A 24,539-nucleotide genomic window follows, 5' to 3' on the forward strand; every position below is an offset into this window, starting at 1 on the left:
GCTCTCCCTCCCTCCCTCTATCCATCCCTGCACTGGGCTGTTGCCATAGTGACGGGTTGCCAGGTCTCAAACGGTGAGGCCGAAGGGTTAATTAGGAGGTGGGGTTTGCAGCCCTCCAGATGGTAGTGTAGGCCCCCTTCTCTCAGGTCTCCAGGGACCTCCTCTCAAAAGAGAAAGCCTCTGTTGTTTAGTATTCAGTCCCTCGCCGTCGAACCAAGAGGTGCATTTATGACCCTGTAGTCAACAATGAGGGATTATGGGATGTGCGGGGGGGGGGGGGGGGGGGGGCTGGGCCCTCTGCTTCAGCTCTGTTGAGCTGCGATCATTTTCTCAAGCCCTGATCTGATTAAAGATGAATAATGTTGGCTGTTCTTATATTATCTCATACCTTATGTTGTCCTCTATATACATGTTGTCTCTATGCATGCAGGACGCCATCTTGCCTTGTTTTTACAGAGCTGAAGAACTGTGACAGAAGCACCCCCAAGTGTCTACATTCATACAGGACTCAGCTTTATTGTTACACCGCTTACAGCACAAGAAAAGAGCTGGTACACAATGAATATTTCAGATGTACAAATACAATATGTGTAAATGTAGAAAAGTAGCAGCTAAAACACAATAAAGTGATGACTGTTCTTGAGTATATTAAATATGAACATTATTATTTAGACAAAAGATAAGCGACATTCTAGTTTCGTGCACTCATTACATTACAGTTTTTGATGTGAAGCATGTAGTGAAATATTCTGAATTCATATTTTCTATCTAGTACCATCATCTCTTGCTTCTGTGACCGCTCAAGAAACTTTTACCTTTTAAAATGTGTAAAAAGTCACACATATGTATTCTTTAATGTGAGATATTCATGAAATATATCTATATGACATTCCAGGATGCAACTACTCTATCATTTAAATATCTTAAATATATGTTATGGGGATGTAAAATATAAATATAAATAATTTGTATTCCATTCACTGTTTAATGTGCAAAGACTTGCAATGTTTCATCAGAGGTAATATGTGAATGGTGCAACAGTTCCACCCAGTGGCAGCTGTACTGTAATGACCTACCAAATCTGCTAATTCTGTGACTTTGGTTGTGGGTGCTGCTGCACCTTTAGGTGTTAAAGACAAGATAGGTGAAGTTCTCCTGCTTGGGTTTGACGCTGAAGTTGTAGTGTCCAATGCGGTTCCTTTGGAAGTAGAAAATGCAGACAAAACCGATGATTAAGAAGAGCGTCAGGCCGATTCCAAGACAGGAGAGGCCGGCTATATAGAGAGTGCTAAATCCCTCCTCCAAGGACTCTGCAAGAATATGTGTCGAAGAATTACAAATCAGTAAACATACATTGAAAAGGAAAAAATCACGACTTAATCAACAAAATGATAGAGATTATTTGAAATACTGTGACTTTCATAAGCACTGGCTCTTATAACAAACTCTTGTGTTCAGCACACTTACAAAAAGCTGAAATGTTCAAATCAACTCATGAGTCCAAATTAAGATATATAATCAACTTTAGGGCTTTTGAAATGTGTGTTTTCCATCACGGCCACTTAAATTGGCCTCTCCACCTCATTGATGATAGAGACTGCAGCGCTGCTGACACAATACAACAGCTAGATTGGCCCCTTTGAATTTCAAAATGAAGAGACACTCAAGTTTATAATGGATACTGAAGATCTTGATAGCTGATCTGCTTTTAAAACTGGTCGGCTGCAGAGGCATGCAGCTGACAAATACTTCCTTTTTAACAGAACCCCACATCATAGATGAGTGAAAAGTAGATGTTATTCTGTGTAAACGTACTCACCGTCATAGGTCTTCAGCAGAGACCCAGAAGAAATGACAGCTGTTCTAATCGTCTTTGAAGACCGAACTGTTCTTTGCAGACAGTCCTGCAAGAAAACACGAGCAAAGACAAAGGAGAACATTCTATTCTCTTCTTCAAGAACCGTACAACCAAATGCTTCAGTCAGAGTTGGGGATTAGTTATTTGCTAAAGAGGCTGCAAGGTTGCATGCAATTTTTTTTTAATAGGTTGCACTCACAGGCACACAGATATCTGATCCAATCTCCACACAGATATGGACCAGGCAGTGCAGATAGATCACATCCAGGTCGACGATGGAGAAAATCTTCACAGACACGCGTGATGTGCTGGAGTTGCCGTTCATCAACACGTTGGTGTATGTGTTCAGGGAACAGCTGTGGGGGACAGTGACGAGGAACTGCAGCAATTTCTTTTGTTTAAGTCTTTGTCTGCATCTGATATGCATTGTGTCTGATTAGACTGTGAAATGACAATGCTTAGATAGTAGCTACAAATATGCAAAAGTGTATAAGAAAGACATGAATTCAGCACTGAAGGGTGTTAATAGTTCAACATTTTGGGAGATACACTTATTCGCTTTCTTGTCGTCAGTTTGATGAGAAGGTCAATACCACTCTCATGTATGTTTGTTGAAGATGGAGCTACAGCCAGGAGAGTTAGCTTAGCTTAGCATAAAGACTGGAAACACAAATCTGCCTAAAAGCACTTCTAAATCTCGAAAAAATCGAATGTGTTGTGTATTGGAATCAATGTATTGATTATTTTATATGTCCTTTAGCAAAACCTAGTGGCGATTGTGAATAGCTGCACTGAACAGGAAGTGAGCTAACAGTAAATAGTCAGAGTAACCGGAAGTGATGTTCAAGAAGTGCCGCCCATGGACTCGTTGAGTGAGCATCTCAACGTTCAATCTTAAAACCTACAGAAGCAGAGAGCAGCCTCGGTAGCAATAATTCCCTTTTATCCCATTACCTGGAGCAGGTTTATTTTGTCATTATCTCAGGATGATAGAGTTGTTTCTTGTGAACAGCATAAAACAAAAATCTTTGCTACCAAGGCCTTTCTTTTAATTTTTTTAAACAAACCTCAAAATATATGCCTAACTGTCCAAGGTTGAGATACCCTGAAGTAACGGCAGCAGTAATAGTCATAATAAGATCATAAGTAATAGCTGTGAGGGGGAAAAGTACATGAATTAGTCGGCTCAAAGACTAATAGCAATATAAATAGTGACAGTGCTGTGGGTGGTAGCAGACCTGTTCTCCAGGAAGGTGAGGCTGTAGGAGTCTGCAGGGTTTTGGGTGGGAGTGGCCCAGCATTTGTTGATGATTACTTTAATCTGCTCTGAAGAGGAGTTGAGGCTGACCTCCACCACCACAGCCTCGTCAGAGGACAAGCTGTGGTTGTTGGGTAGAGGCATTGTACCGTTCATCAGCTGCACTGTCACCTGGAACGACCCCGAGCCCGTTATGAAATCTTCAATCATGTCATACCTGAAGATGGGTGAGAAAAAATAAATAAATATAAAGCCATAAATACAACAGAAACACACAGCCTACTAATTAACATGTTGTATCGTTGTTTAATCTATGCAAAACCCCAAATATAAAAATGAAAAGTTGCTGTTTAACTGGATCCAAGGATGTTACTGGTGAGCTACTGGTTACTTAGTGAGCTTTAGAGGTGCTGATCAGCAGAATTTGTTTCCTTCGAACAGAACCAGGCTATAGCTGTTTTCCCCTGATCTCGGTCTTTAAGTTAAGCTTAAAAGAGTGGTATCAGTCATCTAACTCTTGGCAAGAGAGCAAATAAAAACGGTTTCAGATGCTCTGAGGCTGTTTAGAAAAATGCATAAAGCATGCTAAGTAATAAAGACAGCATGTTGGTACCCCATGGAGCCAAAGTCAGCAGAGATGAGCGTGCTCTTCATGTAGGTACACAGGATGGGAGCCTCCAGCCGTATTCTGGGTACCTCCAATATCCCGCCGTCTGACGTGTACGTTTCCACGGTGTTGAACAGGGTTACAGATGCCATGTAGTAGGTTTCATTCTAAAATACCAGATGACGCAAGCAGTGTGGGTCATTTACAGAGTTAATGCAATTCAGTTTTACAGACCAAATACTGGCAAGCATAGTATCTATGCAATATGTGAGAATGCAGGAAAATGCAAAAGCTTCCCAAACACATCACTTTTACAAAACTCACATGCACTAGACTGGTACCACACTCATTCCAGGCCACAGTCAGCTGGGCGTGGGTGGCGTTGCCTCCATTGACGCCACATTCCGGCAAGCCCAAGTATAGAGTGTGCTCCCTGATCTTGTTGCTCAGGAGAAAATCCTTGGTAACTGTCAGAGTGATGGCAGCAACCCTGCACTGGACTGAGATGGCCCCGAGCATAGAGACATTGGTGGCAGTTCTCAGGGGAGTATCAGTGGTCGCAGGAGCTGTACTGGTGGTAGTGGGGCTGGCAATCGTGGTTGTAGTGGTAGAAGTTATAGATATCATTGTAGTAGCTGTGGCTGTAGTGGCGGTTGTTAGGGCAGTAAATGTTACAGGAGTAGTAGTGGTGATTGCGGGGACTGTAATGTTGGTTGTTGGAGCAGTATTGGTAATTGCAGGGACAGTCATGTTGGTTGTTGGGGCAGTAGAGGTGATTTCAATATTGTTGGTTGTTGGGGCAGGGGTGGTGATTGCAGGGGCAGTATTGTTGGCTGTTGAGGCAGTAACCTTGGCTGTTGCAGCAGTATTGTTGGCTGTTGGGACAGTGGTGGTTGTTGGGGCAGTGTTGTTGGTTATTGGGGCAGTAATGTTAGTTGTTGGGGCAGTGTTGTTGGTTGTTGGGGCAATGGTAGTTGTTGCAAAAAGACAAAAACACTTTTTATTATTTAGTGCATGTAGTCTGTGTAAAACAAGTCTTTCCCACTACCACACAGTGAGACCGTACCTTGACAGGCTCGCCCAGGCCTTTCTGGGTTGTTGTCAATAAATCCATCCTGGCAAACACATGTGTAGGAGGCCCAGGTGTTTGTACATGTAGCCCACTGGGAACAGTCATTTTCCTCTGAAGCACATTCATTGAAATCTGCACAAAGCAAAAATGTTGGACTCAGTAAGTCAGGCTTTATGTTGTTGTAGTATTGTATTGTAGGTTCCTGGCTTGTAGATTGATTTGACTTGATAACCAGACCACACTAGACAATCGATTACATTTTAGTTTGTCTGGCACTTCAAATCTCTTCATTGCTTTTTGATACAAAATATGTTGTCTTTAGACCCTGGTATGGGTCAAGATCCAAAAACGCTGCATCCTACAATTCCCACAATGCAACTCCATAGCATCCTATACCCTAATTACCAGCCCTTGTTTCATGAAACCCATTGTTACAAAGGAGAATATAAAGAGACATACCATTTGTGCTTGTGTTGTTTTTATCCACCGTGTATTTGGTGCTGTTCATCAGGGAGTGCAGCAGAGCTGTGGACACATTACCGATGTCCTGGCTTTGACTGGGGTTGAAGACGATGGTGAAGTTGACCACCACACTCCCCGGGGAAAAGCTTCTGATGTCGATTCTCAACTGGCCATAATCCACCATGGCCTTCATCTCTGGAGACAGAGACTGGTAGATCTGTTGGCGACAGAATAATGACAGATAGGTGGAGGAAACAATACAACAAAAGATCACATTCTGTCACGGTGCAATCAGTCGGTGAAATGACACTCCTACCTCCTCTTTGATGCTCTCAGTGAGGTTCTCGTAGGCCTGGCTGCTGGTGTTGTGCAGATCAGCAGTGAACTGGATGTTGGTGAGTCGCGCTGTGGCGTTGAGAGTCTGAGCATCTACAATAGAAAAAATGTACTTGGTAGACACATTTTCTACAATTAAATGTCAGCCCTCTTAACAGCCCTGGGCCCAAAGCTTAAAAATCTCTTCTCCTATCTTCATCACACATTAGTCATCAAGGGCAATTCTGTCGCTTTACTTACTGTATTACTGCCTGGGTTAGTAATCAGTGGTTGCATTTAAGTTGTGAGATCTTACCAGTCTTGACCAATATACCAAGGGCGACTCCTTGGCGTCCGCAGGAACAAGGCGTGAGAGTAACGTTGTAGAGCACCCCTGGCTGCAAGTCCCTGACCTCCACCATGGTCTGGCTGGTCATACAAGACTGAATGACCTCTGACCTTCTCCTCAGAACAACCTGGTATGTCTGGTTCGTCTCAAACCGACTCGACCAGTAGACGCGGAAGGAGGTTCCAGTGATGTTAGCCGACCACGCGCTGGTGATGCTGGGAGGAGCTAGGAGGTAGTGATAGAGGGGGGTTATCATTCATTCTTTGTGGAATTATGTTCATTTCATAGCAAGCAAATATTCTCCAAAATGTCAAACGATTCCTATAAATATATCTGCATCAGCTAGAGAATGAATTGGATTAAAAGATGTGAAGTGCTGACATACAACTCTTTACTAAATGTCTAGAGACCAAATCAAATATTTCCTCTCAAAAAGTGACAATTTTCTATTTGGACACAGCAGCCGCCACTTTGGCCTCAAGAAAAAAATGTCAATGTTTCTTACAGCATGCGGTTGTCGGCAGAGGTGGCTCTACAGTTGAGCTCATGCTCAGAGGGTCTTCTTGTGTGCTGTTGGAGGCCGGGGTGTAGGGTGTGTTTGTGGGTGTAAGGGAGGTAAGCGGGAGCTCTGTGGTGGTCGTCGCCCTGACGTCAGCTGGGAAGAAACAATACGAGTTGTTGATGTTGAAATCAAACCTTTTGATGCAAAATATGAATGTGTCACAGACGAATGTTTAAGAGAGACTCAACAGCATTTGTTTAGCATGGCTGACATCACAGTGCTATAAAAGGAGGCAAGTTTCACTGTCTCTCTAAATACCATAGACTGTATGAACGCATTTATTTAGATGTCACCCATTGCTTTGTGGACTACGGTTTTGGAACCTCAAGTTCTGCATTTTGGCTGTCGCCATCTTGTTTTTTTGCAACTAGAAGTGACACCAGAGGGTGGGGCTAAGTACAACTGAACGCTGAATAAGACATTTTAGGCGACAATTGATTGTCATGAACGAAAAACACACTGTGAAAGGGTAAAAGCTACAAGACGAAAAGAAGTTCACACCCTGTCAATCACAAGGTAGCCCCGCCCTAAAGTATACCCTGCTTTATGGTCTATTTGACTCTAAATGGACCATAATTTACAAAATGAACATCATGCTGTATTGAAGAAGACTTGAAACTAGCGATTGAGACCATAAACTCATGTTTACAATGTTTACTGAGGTAATAAATCAAGAGAGAAGTAGAGTCATTTTCTCATAGACTTCTATACAATCAGACTTCTTTTTGAAACCAGAGGAGTCACCGCCTGTTGGCCTGTAGAGAGAATGCAGCTTTAAGGCACTTAAGCTTCACTATTCAGACCCTGCTAAGAACCCAGCCTCCAGTGAGATCGTACCTTGACAGGCATGTAGTCTGTGTAAAACAAGTCTTTCCCACTACCACACAGTGAGACCGTACCTTGACAGGCTCGCCCAGGCCTTTCTGGGTTGTTGTCAATAAATCCATCCTGGCAAACACATGTGTAGGAGGCCCAGGTGTTTGTACATGTAGCCCACTGGGAACAGTCATTTTCCTCTGAAGCACATTCATTAAAATCTGCACAAAGCAAAAATGTTGGACTCAGTAAGTCAGGCTTTATGTTGTTGTAGTATTGTATTGTAGGTTCCTGGCTTGTAGATTGATTTGACTTGATAACCAGACCAGACTAGACAATCGATTACATTTTAGTTTGTCTTACACTTCAAATCTCTTCATTGCTTTTTGATACAAAATATGTTGTCTTTTAGGCCCTGGTATGGGTCAAGATCCAAAAACGCTGCATCCTACAATTCCCACAATGCAACTCCATAGCATCCTATACCCTAATTGCCTCGTAAATGCCTTTGTCTTTCAAACTCCTGCCCCCTGTTTGTAACGAATGCTTTCTGATAAGAATTTGACGTCTACAAGCCCAAGCTGAGACAACCACAATGACATCATCAGGGTTTTTCCTTCCAGCCTTTGGGAAACTCCTATCAGAGCCACAGAAGATATTATTCAACTGTTTTCCCAGGCTGAGTGGTACTAACCTTGAGTAACTAATCCAAACTCTGGTGCTGAAAATGACTTTTAGCATTTTAAGACTATTCTCTGAAGCACTTCCTGTTTTTATACCTACCAGCTCTAGTTTCATGAAACCCATTGTTACAAAGGAGAATATAAAGAGACATACCATTTGTGCTTGTGTTGTTTTTATCCACCGTGTATTTGGTGCTGTTCATCAGGGAGTGCAGCAGAGCTGTGGACACATTACCGATGTCCTGGCTTTGACTGGGGTTGAAGACGATGGTGAAGTTGACCACCACACTCCCCGGGGAAAAGCTTCTGATGTCGATTCTCAACTGGCCATAATCCACCATGGCCTTCATCTCTGGAGACAGAGACTGGTAGATCTGTTACCGACAGAATAATGACAGATAGGTGGAGGAAACAATACAACAAAAGATCACATTCTGTCACGGTGCAATCAGTCGGTGAAATGACACTCCTACCTCCTCTTTGATGCTCTCAGTGAGGTTCTCGTAGGCCTGGCTGCTGGTGTTGTGCAGATCAGCAGTGAACTGGATGTTGGTGAGTCGCGCTGTGGCGTTGAGAGTCTGAGCATCTACAATAGAAAAAATGTACTTGGTAGACACATTTTCTACAATTAAATGTCAGCCCTCTTAACAGCCCTGGGCCCAAAGTTTAAAAATCTCTTCTCTTATCTTCATCACACATTAGTCATCAAGGGCAATTCTGTCGCTTTACTTACTGTATTACTGCCTGGGATAGTAATCCAGGGACGTGCGGGTAAACATGCTATAAATGTAATTTCTGTATGATTCCAATCATTTCAAGCATTTTTATAATCAAAATTGCTGAATTAGCGCATGTCCTGTTCAAACAGAGGAGATATGAGGTGAGGCAGGATGAACTGTGCCTCACCTCAGATTGTGAATCCCTCACAAACTGGGTTGAGCGCGTGCCTTTTGCTTTCTCATTGTTTGTCACCACTGTAATATTTGTAGACACTTTTATTATATGTCCTTTCTTTCCACAGAATAGGTAATGTATTTCACGTATGTGTAGAACATATTTAGTGTTGCTGATCTGACAGAAACCGCAGTGAAAAAGCACACAGGGGAGGCAAACAGTACCTCTGCCTCAAAGAAGAGGGCGTGCGAGAGCCCCTGTGTCGGGTTTCTGATTGTTCTGTCGTTGCTCTTCTTCTACACTTCTCTTCTTCTTCTTATATTTTGCTTTGACCACAAAAATGTAAGATTATGTATCCAAGCTTAAAAAAACAAGGAAATATGAACAAATCAGCAATTCAACGTCGGACAGGTAAAGTAACCTTTTATGTGTTTGTTGTTCTCTTTATACATCCGTGGTTGTTACACAGATTATCGCGGAATCTCACGATTTTTGCGGGTGGTGCCCGCGAGCGCTCCGCTTCTGAAACGCTCCCGGTGGGGCAGGTCGGTGGGGCACACGCTCCCGGTGGAATCAAATATGTACCTTACCTACGTCTGTGTAAATAATGGTGATATGAAAAACAACCAGTAGTCAATGTGCAAGCTGCCAATTGAATGGTGATTTAAGCTACTCTATTGGGTTCATTTATTTGTAAATCTGACTTATGTAGTGTCAGTGCCTCACCAGCCACGAACCTCACCGCACGTCACTGTAGTAATCAGTGGTTGCATTTAAGTTGTGAGATCTTACCAGTCTTGACCAATATACCAAGGGCGACTCCTTGGCTTCCGCAGGAACAAGGCGTGAGAGTAACGTTGTAGAGCACCCCTCGCTGGAGGTCCCTGACCTTCACCATGGTCTGGCTGGTCATCCAAGACTGAATGACCTCTGACCTTCTCCTCAGAACAACCTGGTATGTCTGGTTTGTCTTAAACCGACTCGACCAGTAGACGTGGAAGGAGGTTCCAGTAACGTTAGCCGACCACACGCTGGTGATGCTGGGAGGAGCTGGGAGGTAGTGATAGAGGGGGGTTATCATTCATTCATTGTGGAATTATGCTCATTTCATAGCAAGCAAATATTCTCCAAAATGTCAAATGATTGAATGATCAGCTAGAGCAGTGATTTTCAACCGGTGTGCCACCGCACACCAGTGTGCCGTGAGAGATTGTCAGGTGTGCCGTGGGAAAATGTCCAATTTCACTTAATCAGTCAAAATAATATTATTTAGTTGCTGCAAATAATTTGCCATTGTTGAGCGTCTGAGCCCGCAATATAGTGGCTGGCTAAGTAATAAACACTCTTCCATGACAGTGGGTGGCAGTAGGTAGCGCAATAATGACATTGTTCATTTAAGACAGTAGAATTAAATGATGCGCGGGAGAGGTTGCGGTGACAAGACGAACAGCGGTGGGCCCTGGACAACATTCTAATCCAGATGAAAAGCCTAGTAAGGATCAACAAATTGAGAGACTTGTCATTAAATTGTCAGCATATATCAGACATGTCAAACTCAAATATTCCGACCCTCGGTACAATTATATCCGGCCCGCGAGAATCATATTTCTATCATAACTGGCCCGCCACACCACAGAGCTCCAGGACAAAAAGTGGCGATGTGAGCTGGCCTTTTTCTGCGACATAACAAAGCATCTCACTGCGCTAAACTTCCAGCTTCAGGGACGGGGACGTGTGATCACAGACATGTATGATGCACTGAGAGCTTTCCAAGCCAAGATGCGCCTGTGGGAGACTCAGATGCAGCAAGGAAACTTGGGTCACTTTCCGTGTTGCCAAACCGTGTTTCCGCCGCTCCCGACTGCGCATTTTGCTGATAAACTGGGCGCACTTGGCACAGAGTTCAGTCTGCGATTTGCCGACTTTGCAGCTCAGAAATTTAAATTTCAACTGCTCAGCAATCCGTTTGCAGTTGACGTGGAAAGAGCACCTGTGCACAACCAAATGGAGCTGATAGACCTCCAGTGTAATGACACACTCAAGGCAAAGTGTGACTCTGTGGGCGCTGCAGAGTTTCCAAGCTTCATCCCCGAAACAATGCCTTAACTCTACAGGCCTACATGCTGCTCAAATGCTCTGCATGTTTGGAAGCACATACCTGTGTGAGCAGCTTTTTTCTGTGATGAAGATGAACAAAAACCTACATAGGAGTCATCTCACTAACCCTAACCTTCACATTCATCTTGAGGGTTTCCACAGCACAGAACCTAACCCCTGATATTAATAAACTGTCAGCCAAGAGAAGATGCCAGACATCTGGCTCTGGTACAAATGTATAAAAGAATGTAGCCTACCTAAACATGTATTCTTCTTGCACTTTGTCCAATTTCCTGTTTATTAAATGTTCACCCTATTTGGCCCTCAACGTAGTCCCAATTTTTAATTTTGGCCCTCTCTGTGATTGAGTTTGACACGCCTCGCATACGCCTGCTGTATTATGCTTAAAGGTGTCATTTTACAACTTTTTTGGTTGTTGGTGTGCCGCGGGCTCTTTTTAATGTAAAAAATGTGCCGCGGCTCAGAAAAGGTTGAAAAACACTGAGCTAGAGAATGAATTGGATTAAAAGATGTGAAGCGATGACATACAACTCTTTACTAAATGTCTAGGGACATTTTTTAGGGACACAAGGGAACATGTTAGGGTGTCAACTCTCTCGCAGACAAAGGAAGGCCGCATGTCTCCTACTGCTGCGTCTTTTGTCAGCAGAGCAGGGCCAAAAAATAAGCTGGTCCAAGTTAAAATCAAATCAAAAGTTATTTAATAACAAACAGAAGCTAAACAATTACAAACTAAAGTACACTATTAATAACAAAACAAAATTTCATTGAAGTGAGGCCCCGTCCGGGCCACGAGACATATCTGCATCATGGTCCGGAGGAGGTCTGAATCTCTCCTGGGATTTACAGTTCTTTGTCTCCCAAGAGTCACATTCTTCAGCCTATCGATCAGCTCCACGATTGGCTGAAGTCCAATGAGCTCCTCCTTGGCTCCTGACCCATTGTCCTGAGCAGACACCTCAGAGTACATCCACATTACTCCGTTTTCGTTTGGAAACGCATATGTTTTGCTACGGTTACACTGAGCGTCCACACTACGCCGGCGTTTTGGAGCACCGTAAACGGAGGAGTTTAGATACGATCCCGAAGCTTTCCACGAACTGTATCTGTTTGAGTACAAAATACGACAATCTACTTCCTGTTTACATCAGCGCATGCCCAGTGAACGTGAAGAGTCACGTGATATTCGTTTCCAGGCGTGTAATATGGACGGAGATCACTTCGGAAACGATGGCTGAAATGCCGTGTGGACGGAGATCGTTTTCGTTTGAAAACTCTGTTTCCAAACGAAAACGGAGTAATGTGGATGTAGCCACTACGTATACTTCCCCCGCAGATTCACGCCTTCTGACATTCCTCAAACCCCCCTCACTCAACTCAATATACATTCATGCATGAAATGACCACACTCCCTGGTTCAAAACTTCTACAAGCAAACATATTATATAATAATTATACCTTTGGTTTAAACCCTAAGTAAACATTGACATAAAATATCCACCACTAGGAGTGCTTTAAAACATACTAGGAATGCTTCTAAACTTTAAATTCCTCACAAACATTACTGATGATGTGTTCTGGGCCCAACTGTCCCAAAATTTTACAACCTAAACCAGACAGAGACACACCCCACACAAGCCGGAAAAACCCCACTTGTCGATCGTCAACCACTCAAAACAAGGTTCATTTCCTGGAAGTGCTCACCACCTTGGCACAAACAAAGGATAGACAAACATCATGTCCTGTGTTTTTTTATTCTGATCATCTGGACTTGTCCAGTGACTGCTGTGAAAGGACAGCTGACAACATGGGAAAGGCCGAGTGACAGCTTGGAGAGACAGCTGACGGGAGGGAACAGACCCCAATGGGGCCGTCATGGGCTAGCTACTCATGGCAGCAGTCCCCAACGCTGTTTCAGTTAGTTGGAGACACCCGATAAATGCTACGACAAGTAAACAAAGGAACATACCCCTAGGGCCTGCACAAAGAGAGCACGGCACATGAAACAACCACAACAGCAGCAGGACACAAGCTTCAGGTGTGCATTTGTGGTTGGGAGAAAGTAACATCAGCATTAGACCTGAAGATCCACCAAGGGAGGAAAAAGTGCTTGAGAGAGCAGAGACATGGGCCTCGTATTGACCAGTACTTCTTACGTAGCAACCAGTCAAATCAGTCGAATGAAGCACAGCGACAGGACACAAACCAAAGTTCGCTGAGCATCAGCACCCCTGTCACTGAGGACAGAAATACAAGCACAGAAATGCCGGTGGAGCGGCCCACCCAACCACAGAGATCTCCAATGGAGCGCCAGTCAAGTCCAGGAGACAGCAATAAATGGAGGGGCTGGTCAGAGAAAGGAGACAGATGAAAAAGCTGTGGAAGAAAGCCTCTGACACAGAGAGAGAAGGCCTTGAACAACTCCAAGCGGACATCAAGAGCCATCATGACAGGAGAAGGCATAAGCAGATAATCATTCCATATGACATCCCACCAATTAAACCTCCAGCTGTCAACCTGGACACTAGCCTTCCAAAATGGAAAGAAGTACAGAACACAGTCCAGCGAGCAAGAGCAGCATCTGCTCCTGTGCCTAATGGAGTAGCATACAAGCTCTACAAGAATGCACCGGACGTCCTATGCTTTCTTTGGAGGCTCATGAGGATAGTGTGGCAGAAACAAATAATACCCAAGGCATGGGGAAGGGCTGGAGGTGTGCTAATACCAAAAAAGAAAGATGCGTCAGACATTGGTCAATTCCGGCCAATCTGCCTTCTGAACGTGGAGGGGAAAAAAAATGTCAGCATAATATCACAGAGGATGTCCATGTACCTGGAAAGAAACAAGTACATTGATACATCTGTACAGAAAGCAGGGATTTCAGGATTTTCTGGTTGCTTGGAGCATACAAGCATGATTTGGCACCAGATCCAAGCAGCTAAGAAGGACAAAAGAGACCTCCATGTTATATTCCTTGATCTGGCAAACATGTTTGGCTCAGTTCCCCATGAACTTCTTTGGGTATCTTTCAACTTCTTCCATGTACCAGAGCCCATCACCACACTGGTCAAAACCTATTTCCAAGACCTGCAACTGTGCTTCGCCACAGCTGACTTTACTACAACATGGCAGCGCTTGGAGGCATTATGGCAGGCTGCACAATCTCACCCTTGGCCTTTACAATGGCCTTGGAAGTCATCATTAGAGCCTCAAAATGGGTGGTGGGCAGTGAACGAACAACGGCTGGGCTCCGTCTACCACCCATTCGCGCATATATGGACGATATGACAACACTGACCAATACTGCAGCGTGCACCAAGCGGCTACTTGAAAAGCTACAGGAGAACATCAAATGGGCGCGCATGAAAATCAATCCAACCAAGTCTCGAAGTATCTCTATTGTTAAGGGAATGCTTAAAGACAGAAGGTTCTGTATTGGCGATGACCCAATACCAACAGTATCTGAGCATCCTGTCAAAATCCTGGGCAGATGGTACAATGCAAGCCACAAGGACAAAGAGCAGGTGCAACAACTAAGGCAAGAAATGATCAACAACCTGGAGAACATCAACAAGACCTCACTGCCTGGAAAACTGAAGCTCTGGTGCCTACAGTTTGGACTCCTCCCTCGAACAATGTGGCCACTCACTGTCTATGAGGTCCCGATAACAGCTGTGGAGAAGATGGAGCAAACCATCACCTCATACGTGAAAAAGTGGCTCGGTGTCCCACGATGTCTAACTAACATCAGCCTCTATGGCAAAGGGGTCCTGGAACTACCTCTCACTAGTTTGACGGAAGAATACAAGTGTTCTAAAGTCAGACTTCAGATGATGCTAATGGATTCCAGAGACAAAACTATCAGTAATGCTGCACTGCCCCTAGCAACTGGGCGGAAGTGGAAACCATCCAATGTTGTGCAGCAAGCAACATCAACCCTGAGGCACAAAGACATCGTGGGGTAAGTTCAGCAGGGAAGAGGAGGCCTCGGCCTGACGGCAAATGAACCAACTTGGCGAAAGGCCACAGTGTTAAAACGGAGAACATTGGTGGTCGAGGAGGTGCGCCGACAGGAGGAGGTCGCAAGAAGTGTGAAGGCTGTCTCTCTCGTGAAACAGGGACAATGGATGCGATGGGAAGGTGTGGAGAGGAGAAAGATCAGCTGGAGGGAACTATGGGAAATGGAAGCAACAAAAATTAGCTTTATCATCAGAACTACAGTCCCTGACAAAAGTCTTGTCACTTATCCATTTTGTAGAAACAACAGCTTATAACCTGACTTTTAATTAATCCATTGGTTTTAGAAATGGCTCATATGAAAGCTAAAACCCTCCCAAATTATGTTTAATATACTAAAATAAATTTGCTTCACTGTAGAAAGATTGATCATTTAATGAACACAGAAAGGTCAGATTTTGGCAAGACAAAAGTTTTGTCGCCTACAGAGAGTAATGTGAAAATTGAACAAATAATTTACTTCAAATACAAAAATATGTCGCATAACATCAGTGAATTAAGTAGTGGTGCTGTGAGATCCATATTTAATATCTTGTATGACTTCCATGAGCTTGAAGGACTGCATCCATGCGGTTCAACAATGATTCATACAATTTATTGATGAAGTCATCAGGAATAGCAAAGAAAGCAGTCTTACATGCCTCCCAGAGTTCATCAAGATTCTTTGGTTTCGTCTTCCATGCTTCCTCTTTCATTCTACCCCAGACATGCTCAATGATGTTCATGTCTGGTGACTGGGCTGGCCAGTCCTGGAGCACCTTGGTCTTCTTCGCCTTGAGGAACTTTGATGTAGAGATGGAAGTATGCGATGGAGCACCATCCTGCTGCAAAATTTGACCCCTTTTATGGTTGGGAATGTAAGAGGTAGTTAATACTTCTTGATATTTTAGGCTATTGATATTGCCTTCCACCCTGCAAATCTCTCGCACACCCCCATACTGGATGTAACCCCAGACCATGATTTTTCCGCCACCAAACTTAACTGTTTTCTGGGTGAATCTCGGATCCATGCGGGCTCCAGTAGGTCTCCTGCAATATTTGCGGTGTCTGTGATGTAATTCAACCGAAGATTCATCTGAGAAATCCACCTTCTGCCACTTTCCCAGCGTCCATCCTTTTAGCAGGCTGTGGGCCTTGGCAAATGCCACACGTTTTTTTAATTGCCTTTTGTTTAGTGCTGGTTTCTGGGCACTGATTCGACCATGGAGGCCATTTCAAGACAGAATTCTACAAACTGTCCTGGTTGACACGGGGACTTGAGGTGACCAGGCCTGGTGGAGCTCTGCTGCAGTGGAAAAGGGGCTGGCCTTGGATTTTCGAGCCAACAAACGGTCCTCCCGAGCAGTTGTCTTGCGGGGTCTGCCGGACCTGGGCTTGTCAAAAACATCTCCAGTCTCTTCAAATCTTTTTCTTATTCTTTGTACTTGATGCTGAGACACATTGAAGGTGTCAGCCACCTCAGCAGTGGATCTGGTCTTCAGCCTCTTGATAATCAACGCTTTGGTCTCAGGGTGAATCTTAGGCATGTTGTCAGAGGTCAAGTTGCAGTTGATGTGAAGGTCTGGTGTGCTGGGGCTCTTTTTATACACACCCACTAATTGATTGATCAATTATTGATCACAGGTGAGGCTGTAATCTAGGATTGGATGCATCATATGGCAAGGCGACAAGACTTTTGTCTTTGCAAAAACTGACTCAGTGGGCTTTACCAAGCTGTGAACGTTAGAATGCTGTTCAGCTAACGTGTCACGGCGAGCAAACTCCTTCGGTACGCTATTAGCCCGGGCCAAACCCTGTGTGCTAGCACAATTGACCGACAGGCTAAACGCATTTTGGCGCGCCTTGTGCGGCTAATTGTTCACGTATTTCCCTTCCTTTCCAGTCGCCATGTCGAAGGCCACTACCCCCACCAGAGGGTCGGAACCGAAGACCAAAGAGGCTGTATCCCGCCTATGCCCTGCGTCATGCAGGGCATCCATCTCGGGCAGGGACACTCACCCTATCTGCATAGCATGCATGGGCACTAAATACACTCAGGCATCGCTGGCTGACCCCCAGGCATGTTCGCACTGCGTGTCAATGCCAGAGAAAATCCTGGAAAGGAGACTGAGACTGGTGGTATCCAATAAGCAGGACCCGTGCCTGTCAGGAACCACCACAAAAGCCACCCATCTGCCGCGAGCTACTGCGAGCTGGGTGGACATGATGGATGCTGAATGCGGGGAAATACCTCCACTTTTCGAGGAGCTCCTCGATGTGGAGCTGGGCGGTGAGAACACAGAGGACAATGCCAACTCTGACTTCCTCGACATAGACGAAATAGAGGAAGAGGAGGATGACGACTCCACATTTCCTCTCCAACAGCCCAGACCCCCTAGTGCATCTGACGCTGTTCCCCCAATGGACAGCGACTTATACGAGGTATGCAAAAGGTAGAAGGGCTACTCAAAGCTGGAAATGGAGGGGATGGAGGAACTGGATCTGGCTGAACCCCCAGTAGTGGAACCTTCAGTGGCTTATCACCTCCACCCAAACCGGCGCTCTCTCTCAGCTTCCTCAAACATCTCTCTGCCAAGTAAAACAGATCACCTCACCACTTACGTTTTCCAGAGAATGTATAAATATGCAGGACAGTCTGTGTGCTCGCTAAATGCTATGACTCTGCTATCTGCATACCAGGCAGAAATCCTAGAGAAGATGGGCGGTCAGCTGGATTCAGGGGCACCTAACCCGACCCTATGGGATGAAATTTGTGTGGTTAACGATCTCATCCTACGCTCATCACGGGGTGCAGTGCAAGGCTGCGGTCGGTTTATGGGCCTGGCAGTCTCAGGTGAGAGAGCCCTGTGGCTAAATCTCTCAGGCCTCGTTGATACTCAGAAGGCAGAGGTTATGGATGCGGCATATGACCCAGCCAAAGCCAAAGCCACCCCACAGGGACCGAGGGCTGGTTTTGCTGTTACAGCAATGAGGGGGAGACAGGGAGGTGCCAGACCGCATAGACAGGCGGCGGGTCAGCAGACTAACCAGTAGCCTCGGTCAGAAAACCCCAAACCATGGGGCAAACAGGTTCCACCTCTCACGGGCTTGGCCCGAAACCTGAACGCCGTAGGCCTTCCTGCACGGGTCATTGACACCATTCGGAGGGCTAGGGCCGCGTCCACTCGCTCTCTTTACAATGGTAAATGGCGAGTTTTTGAGGTGTGGTGCCAGCTGAAGCACACCGTTCCTTTTCAGTGTTCAGTGGTGGACCTGCTGTGTTTCTTGCAAGAATTAGTAGATAAGGGTAGGGCCTTTTCTACTATTAAAGTTTATTTAGCGGCTATCTCAGACTGTCATTTAGGCTTTGGGGAGAAGCCGGCGGGGCAGCATCCTTTAGTATGTCGTTTCATGAAAGGTGCACGCCGTAAGCTCCCCGTTTCCAGGCCCCTGGTTCTTCTGTGGGATCTGTTGGTGGTGTTGGAGGCCCTATCTCAACACCCATTTGAGCCTATGGAGACGGGGGGGATGAAGTTTATTTCACTTAAAACAGTGTTGCTCTTAGCTTTAACCACAGCAAAGCGTGTGAGTATGACTTACATACGTTATCCACTCGCCCTTCCTGCTTGCAGTTTGCTCCAGGGCTGGCTAAGGTCTGTATGCGGCCCAACCCGGCTTTTGTGCCTATGGTGGTGGAGCCAACCTACAGATGTCCCACAGTGGAGCTTTCAGCTTTTCACCCACCTCCATTCTCCTCAGAGAAGGAACAAAGGCTTAACACGTTATGCCCGGTACGAGCACTACATGTGTATGTAAGTAGATCGGCAGGTTTTAGGAAAGAGGATCAGCTGTTTGTGTCCTGGGCCACTCCCCACAAAGACAAGCCACTGTCCTGCCAGGGACTGTCCCACTGGATTGTAGAGGCCATATCTCTAGCCTATAGTTGTAGGGGTTTGCAGCCCCCACAGGGTTTGAGGGCTCATTCCACTAGGAGTATGGCCACTTCATGGGCCCTGTTCAAGGGTGTTTCAGTGAAGGACATTTGCGCTGCAGCGAGCTGGGCTATGCCGCACACTTTTGTAAGGTTTTACAGGCTCGATGTCTCTGGGCCTTCCTTAGCACAGGCTGTGCTAGAGGCAAACGCGCCAGAGTACCTGTGATAGTCATTACCAGGCTAACAATATTTGGCTTCGGATAGTGTCATGCAATCCGGGAGTGGGCTATATCTCCCATAGTGAAACACCGAACAAAGTTTGAAAAATAACTTTGGGTTACTTGATGTAAACCTTGGTTCTTTGATAACAGAGTGAGGTGTTTCACCGTCACAACCCTCCTTGCATTGACACGGAAAAAAATCGGTCTAGAATGATTTGCGAGGAGGCAGTCGGCTGTGATAATAGGTAGGGGCGGGGCCCTACCACAGTCGACCTGTCTGTCACTGACAGACGTGGTGTCATTGGAGCTTCCATAGTTGGTCACGCCGAGGCGATTCCCATAGTGAAACACCTCACTCTGTTATCAAAGAACCAGGGTTTACGTCAAGTAACCCAAAGTTTTTTGATTCTAGAGACCAAATCCAATAGTTCCTCTCAAAAAGTGACAATTTTCTATTTGGACACAACAGCCGCCACTTTAGCCTCAAGAAAAAAATGTCAATGTTGGTAAAGCATACCCTGCTTTATGGTCTATTTGACTCTAAATGGACCATAATTTACTAAATGAACATCATGCTGGATTGAAGAAGACTTGAAACTAGAGATTGAGACCATAAAGTCATGTTTATAATGTTTACTGAGGTAATAAATCAAGTGAGAAGTAGAGTCATTTTCTCATAGACTTCTATACAATCAGACTTCTTTTCGAAACAAGAGGAGTCACCCCCTGTTGGCCAGTAGAGAGAATGCAGGTTTTAGGCACTGAAGCTTCACTATTCAGACCCTGCTAAGAACCCAGCCTCCAGGTGACATTTGTGGTGTTGACAAAATGTTGTCACATTAAATCTGACCTCAACTTCCTCGTTCCAGCAGCGTTGAGGAAATACTTTGGCACATGTTGAGGCCTGCACTTCATTTCAAGGCCATGGTTTATTCCCTGAGACAAGACTTGCATTGTCTTATCCTACCCTACCAAGAGAATGTTTGTGTTTCTTCCTTCTTTTTTTTACACAGCTGTCAGTGTGGGGGATGAACTTGCCTCCGCTGTGTTTTAAGCCTTCTTTCCTGAATTTCACCTTTTAGCGAGATGGTGAGAATCTGAGGGGATTTCCCTCTGATGTCACCCTGATAACAACATGAAGCGAAGACCTACGTAAACACAAGTTACCCACAAAGAAGCATGTATCCTTCCAGCTCACTTTTTCCTTCTCTATCTTGAAACAAACATGATAATAATTCATCATACATATCTAGTTGCATTTTATAAGATGTTTTTTACCATCATGTTCGTGCACTGGAGGTGGCATTAAATTAATTGTAGATTTATGATAAAAGATGAGGTTTTCTGAGCTAAAAAGCCATGCAAATAAATGCTTTGGTGGTGAACGCGCATGCACACACACACACACACACACACACACACACACACACACACACATACACACACACACACACACACAGTCTAACCTGTGCAATGGGCTCCAGGGTTCCTGGGGTCCACATCAATAAATCCTTGGGGGCATGCACAACGGTAGGAGCCCACTGTGTTATTACAGTCTGCATGAAGGGAGCACTGACGGAGAGCAGACTGTGCACACTCATCTACATCTGCAACAAGAAATACGGACATATGAGGAGGTTACAATTACATGTTTCTGCTGTTGAATTACAAGATGGAATGTGAAATACAAGTTGGACTTGATTCCCTTGTCTTCTTGTTTTTTTTATTTAAAGGCTAAGTAATTCAGAGGTGCCTTGAAAATAACAAAAGTACATTTTCACTCTGGCATAAAGTGATTAATTAAATTTGCATTTACAGAGTAGAGAAGGAAATGAATTTAAAGATCATTTGGAAAGTGACTTAGTGTGTGTTTGATTGTATGGCAAGCTTGTTACTGTGTCTTGTGCAAATGTAAAAGTGTGACTGATTGATGATTAATATCTCTGGATGTGTGCGTGTGTGTGCGTGTGTGTGCGTGTGTGTGCGTGTGTGTGCGTGTGTGTGTGCGTGTCTGCGCTCGCTGTGGTGTTATTTTCCGCTATTGCAGGAAACATCCCACAGATGACTGTCACTCAAACAGAAGTGGTGGGAGAAGGAAACTGTGGTGCGACTGAGTCATTCTTTCCTGAACGCCGTGTTCTCTGCAACATGAATCATTCTCAAAGCTGCACAAGAATGTCATTTCTCGAAGGAAAGAAAAGAAAGAGGGAGATGTGACTGCTGCTGTTGCTGCTGCTGCTACACAAAACAACCGCGTCTCCTCACCTTCCACGCTTACAGATGTCACCTCCTGTATGTGTTTGAGGAGATGGTGCAGTTTCGACGTGACATTGTGCAGTGAAAGAGCAAAGTTGCAGTCAATCAGCAGCGAGGTGGCGGTTCTGTAGGGATGCACGGGCTGTGAGCTGAGGTAATAAACGGAAATATCAGACTGCAGAGCTCCAGTCACCTGTTAGAGATAGAGACACTTTTTTTTAAAAGAAAACCTTCAATGACTCAGAGACAGACATGTGGATGCCCATATATATTTTCTATGTTTTAATTAACATCATTGCCAGAGCAAATATTGCTTGTTGGCTAGTCGTGGCAGCACAGTCAAACATCATATAAGCAGCAGAAGTATAACAGCTGTAGAAGCAGTATTAGTATTAGCAGTTGTATTACCATTGCTTGCAGCAATCGCGTGTGATTCAGAATTCCTCTTTCGCTGGAAATCAGTTGCTGGTAATCTGTCTTCACTGTCACTGTTGCATTAAATCGGTATCCTCCATTCTCAGAATAATTTACCCAGCCTGAAAATTAAGTTAAAAGCGTCAGTACACCCAAGATATATTTGAACACTTAACACCTAGGATGTATAGGGGCCGTGTGAAAATGATTGGGGTGAGGTGTTCCCCAGCTTTGTTAAAATAATCCATTGGATCCTCCCCATGACTTGGAGCGACTAAACAAACCAAGTTCAGGCTGCGTATCTGTGCAGCTACAGGTAAAGCTGAAATAAAATATAAAATCTTGGATGATAACATTTCAAATGACCATACCATGCCCTTCCAGTAATATCAGACTCCCCTCTCTTCAACAAAAAGAAAGCACACAAAACCCTCTCTCTTTTTTGTCTCTAAATTCAGAAATGTTTGGCTTTATCTACCCTGGTTTTTTAGATAAAAACCACGGTGAAGTTACCTTCCAGTAAATATACCCCAGACCTTACTCTCAAACAGGTATTACTGGGACTATTTCTCAGAAAACTGTTCTGCGTAAATATCCCAAATAACTGGGACATCTTTTTAAATAGGCTTGAGATTTTGTAAAGTGAGATGGCTGACTTTGTCAAGGTTTTGGTAAAAGGACCTATTAATAGAGCACACTTAAAAGCATACTTTTAAGTTTAATTATACAAAAAAACTAAAAAACAATCAGCTCAACTAACTTGTAGGATCAGTGCAGAGAAAGCTCCCCGATCGGTGGCAGCATTTTTGCCAGCCTAGGCAGTCCATGTCCCACTCGCAGTCCCCAGATCTGGGACACAATCCATCTGCAGTTGGACAGGATCCTGGCTTGGCAGTGATCTCATCACTCCTGTTTACAGCTTCATTCAAAAGGAAATAACATGTTACAGGCCATATATTAGCAGAAAGATATTTTTCTGTGCTCCCATCTGGTGTCGTGCACACAGCACCACACTCTCAGAGGTCACTGGTCTGTCTCTGGTGTTCCATGCTTTGCAATATCATCACATGTCATAAACACTTGGACAAAGATGCAGAGCAATTTGTGCTCTACTTTAATGGATATATGTGGTGTGCAGTACACTCACACCGGGCGCAGTAACGACCGACTTGTTCATATCCACTGCAGCATCGGGTCACCTGCTCCATCACTGTCTTGTGCTCAGTCTGATGGGTCATCCTGTAAAGTGTAACCGTACATGTCTTCCAGAGGAGCCAGCCGCCGCAAGGCTTTGTCAGAGCGTAGGGGACCGTGTGCATGACCAGGAAACTCACATTCCTTGTCTCATTGTGAACACATAGATGGTAGCCAGACTCAGACAGGCTATTCCCTAGAACAAAGTATATCTTGTCAATTCAACTGTTGGTTTCCATGGTAGCATAAAGACATTTACAATGCTGCTTGATTTTGACTTACTCTGTGACATTAAAAAAAAAAATTTTTTTAAACAAATGAAAGCAGGCAAAGCATCCTCATAACTAATCCGTACATACTGAGTTTCATGTTAATGGGGAGGCCTACCTTCATGCACAGTGTTTCGTCCCCTACAGAGAGCCAGCAGGGCCGTCGCCACCCAGACGGAGAGCATCCAACTCATTTTCCACAGATCAAAATCCCAACCATACAACTAACGTCCACATTGTGCGTACATGCTCCTCTTTGAGATGATGCTAACTCACTGTTCAGGGCGTACTCAAAGACTAAATTCTCTGTGGCTGTGTCTTTCTCCTCCCCCCCCCCCCCCCCCTCCCCATCAGTCCCTGATGGACCACATAATCACCACAGCCAGCAGGTAGGTATCGCATTTATGAAAACATTTGGAGTCACATTTTCCCAGTGTGGTAAAATTACATCAGTTTTTGAAAGAATAATAACAATATTTAGACATTTTGATACCTTGCATTGCCATGACGTATGGCAGCATGACAAGCTAGTGAGGCAAGAGAAAAGCCTTTGGGTCGCATGATTTTCACAAGGGGAGCTCAGGCCTCACTTTAATCTTCGTAGAATAGATAAATTGTCAGTTTACTCGTTCTTTGGTGGTGTTAGTAAACATGTTTATGATGCCTGGGTAAGAGATGTGGGATGGGAGAAGTCAGAGTCCCTAATGACTTGGTTTCCACACAGGTAACCATGGCAGTGCTTGCTATGCTGCTGGCACTAACAACCCGTGTCAGCCATTAATGTCAAGTAAGAAGGAGTGAGAACTTCCCTGCCATGCTCCCACATGTCTTCTTTCTCTTTATATGAAGGAGCAGCTGGATGCTTCTGCCTGCCAAAGATATATTCTATAGAAAGATGAGATTTTGTCATTTTGACTTTATGAATGTGAATATACATTCCATGTTTGATGAAAGAAGATTCTACAGATCGTCTGTATTCTTTTAAATCTTTTCATGCATATTTACCTATTATTTCCTCTAAATGTGGTGAGTGATGTACGACGCTCCTTCTTTAGTAATGAAGTGTGGAATAGTGCTTGATGAAACTTCCGTCAGTCATTAAGTGATAATGCTACATGCTGACGAGGTGGAACATGTGGATACAGGGAGATGCAGGGCTACAGACTGTTTGAACTGAGGTCACTACACACAGTTACAATACAAAATGGAAATCAGCAGCTCAACAGAACATGGTTTGAGGCCGTATTGCACGTGTTCCACC

General features: G+C 44.6%; 1 protein-coding gene across 2 annotated transcripts; it reads right to left on the minus strand.

The window, feature by feature from the left end:
* Nucleotides 1-492: 492 nt before the first annotated feature.
* umodl1 (uromodulin-like 1) lies at nt 493-23,548 on the minus strand. 2 transcript variants are annotated; one of them, XM_068721429.1, is made up of 21 exons: nt 23,397-23,548; nt 22,963-23,205; nt 22,576-22,734; nt 21,810-21,937; nt 21,411-21,594; nt 20,612-20,752; nt 9,669-9,926; nt 8,456-8,568; nt 8,137-8,356; nt 7,383-7,520; nt 6,427-6,576; nt 5,889-6,146; nt 5,574-5,686; nt 5,255-5,474; nt 4,790-4,927; nt 4,048-4,223; nt 3,730-3,890; nt 3,097-3,333; nt 2,058-2,214; nt 1,820-1,904; nt 493-1,310 (listed from the first exon to the last, which is right to left on the minus strand). In XM_068721429.1, exons 1-21 carry the CDS (start codon nt 23,470-23,472, stop codon nt 1,123-1,125), a joined length of 3,543 nt encoding a protein of 1,180 aa, XP_068577530.1. In that variant the 5' UTR covers nt 23,473-23,548; the 3' UTR covers nt 493-1,122. The 2 variants fall into 2 exon arrangements, with proteins under 2 accessions (XP_068577530.1, XP_068577529.1); XM_068721428.1 differs by having other exon boundaries at nt 4,048-4,598.
* Between the last annotated feature and the right edge of the window lie 991 nt (nt 23,549-24,539).

This window comes from Cebidichthys violaceus, unplaced genomic scaffold (assembly GCF_023349555.1).
Source record: "Cebidichthys violaceus isolate CVI_PGR_0920_01 unplaced genomic scaffold, fCebVio1.0.p SCAF_27, whole genome shotgun sequence".
NCBI lineage: Eukaryota > Metazoa > Chordata > Actinopteri > Perciformes > Stichaeidae > Cebidichthys > Cebidichthys violaceus.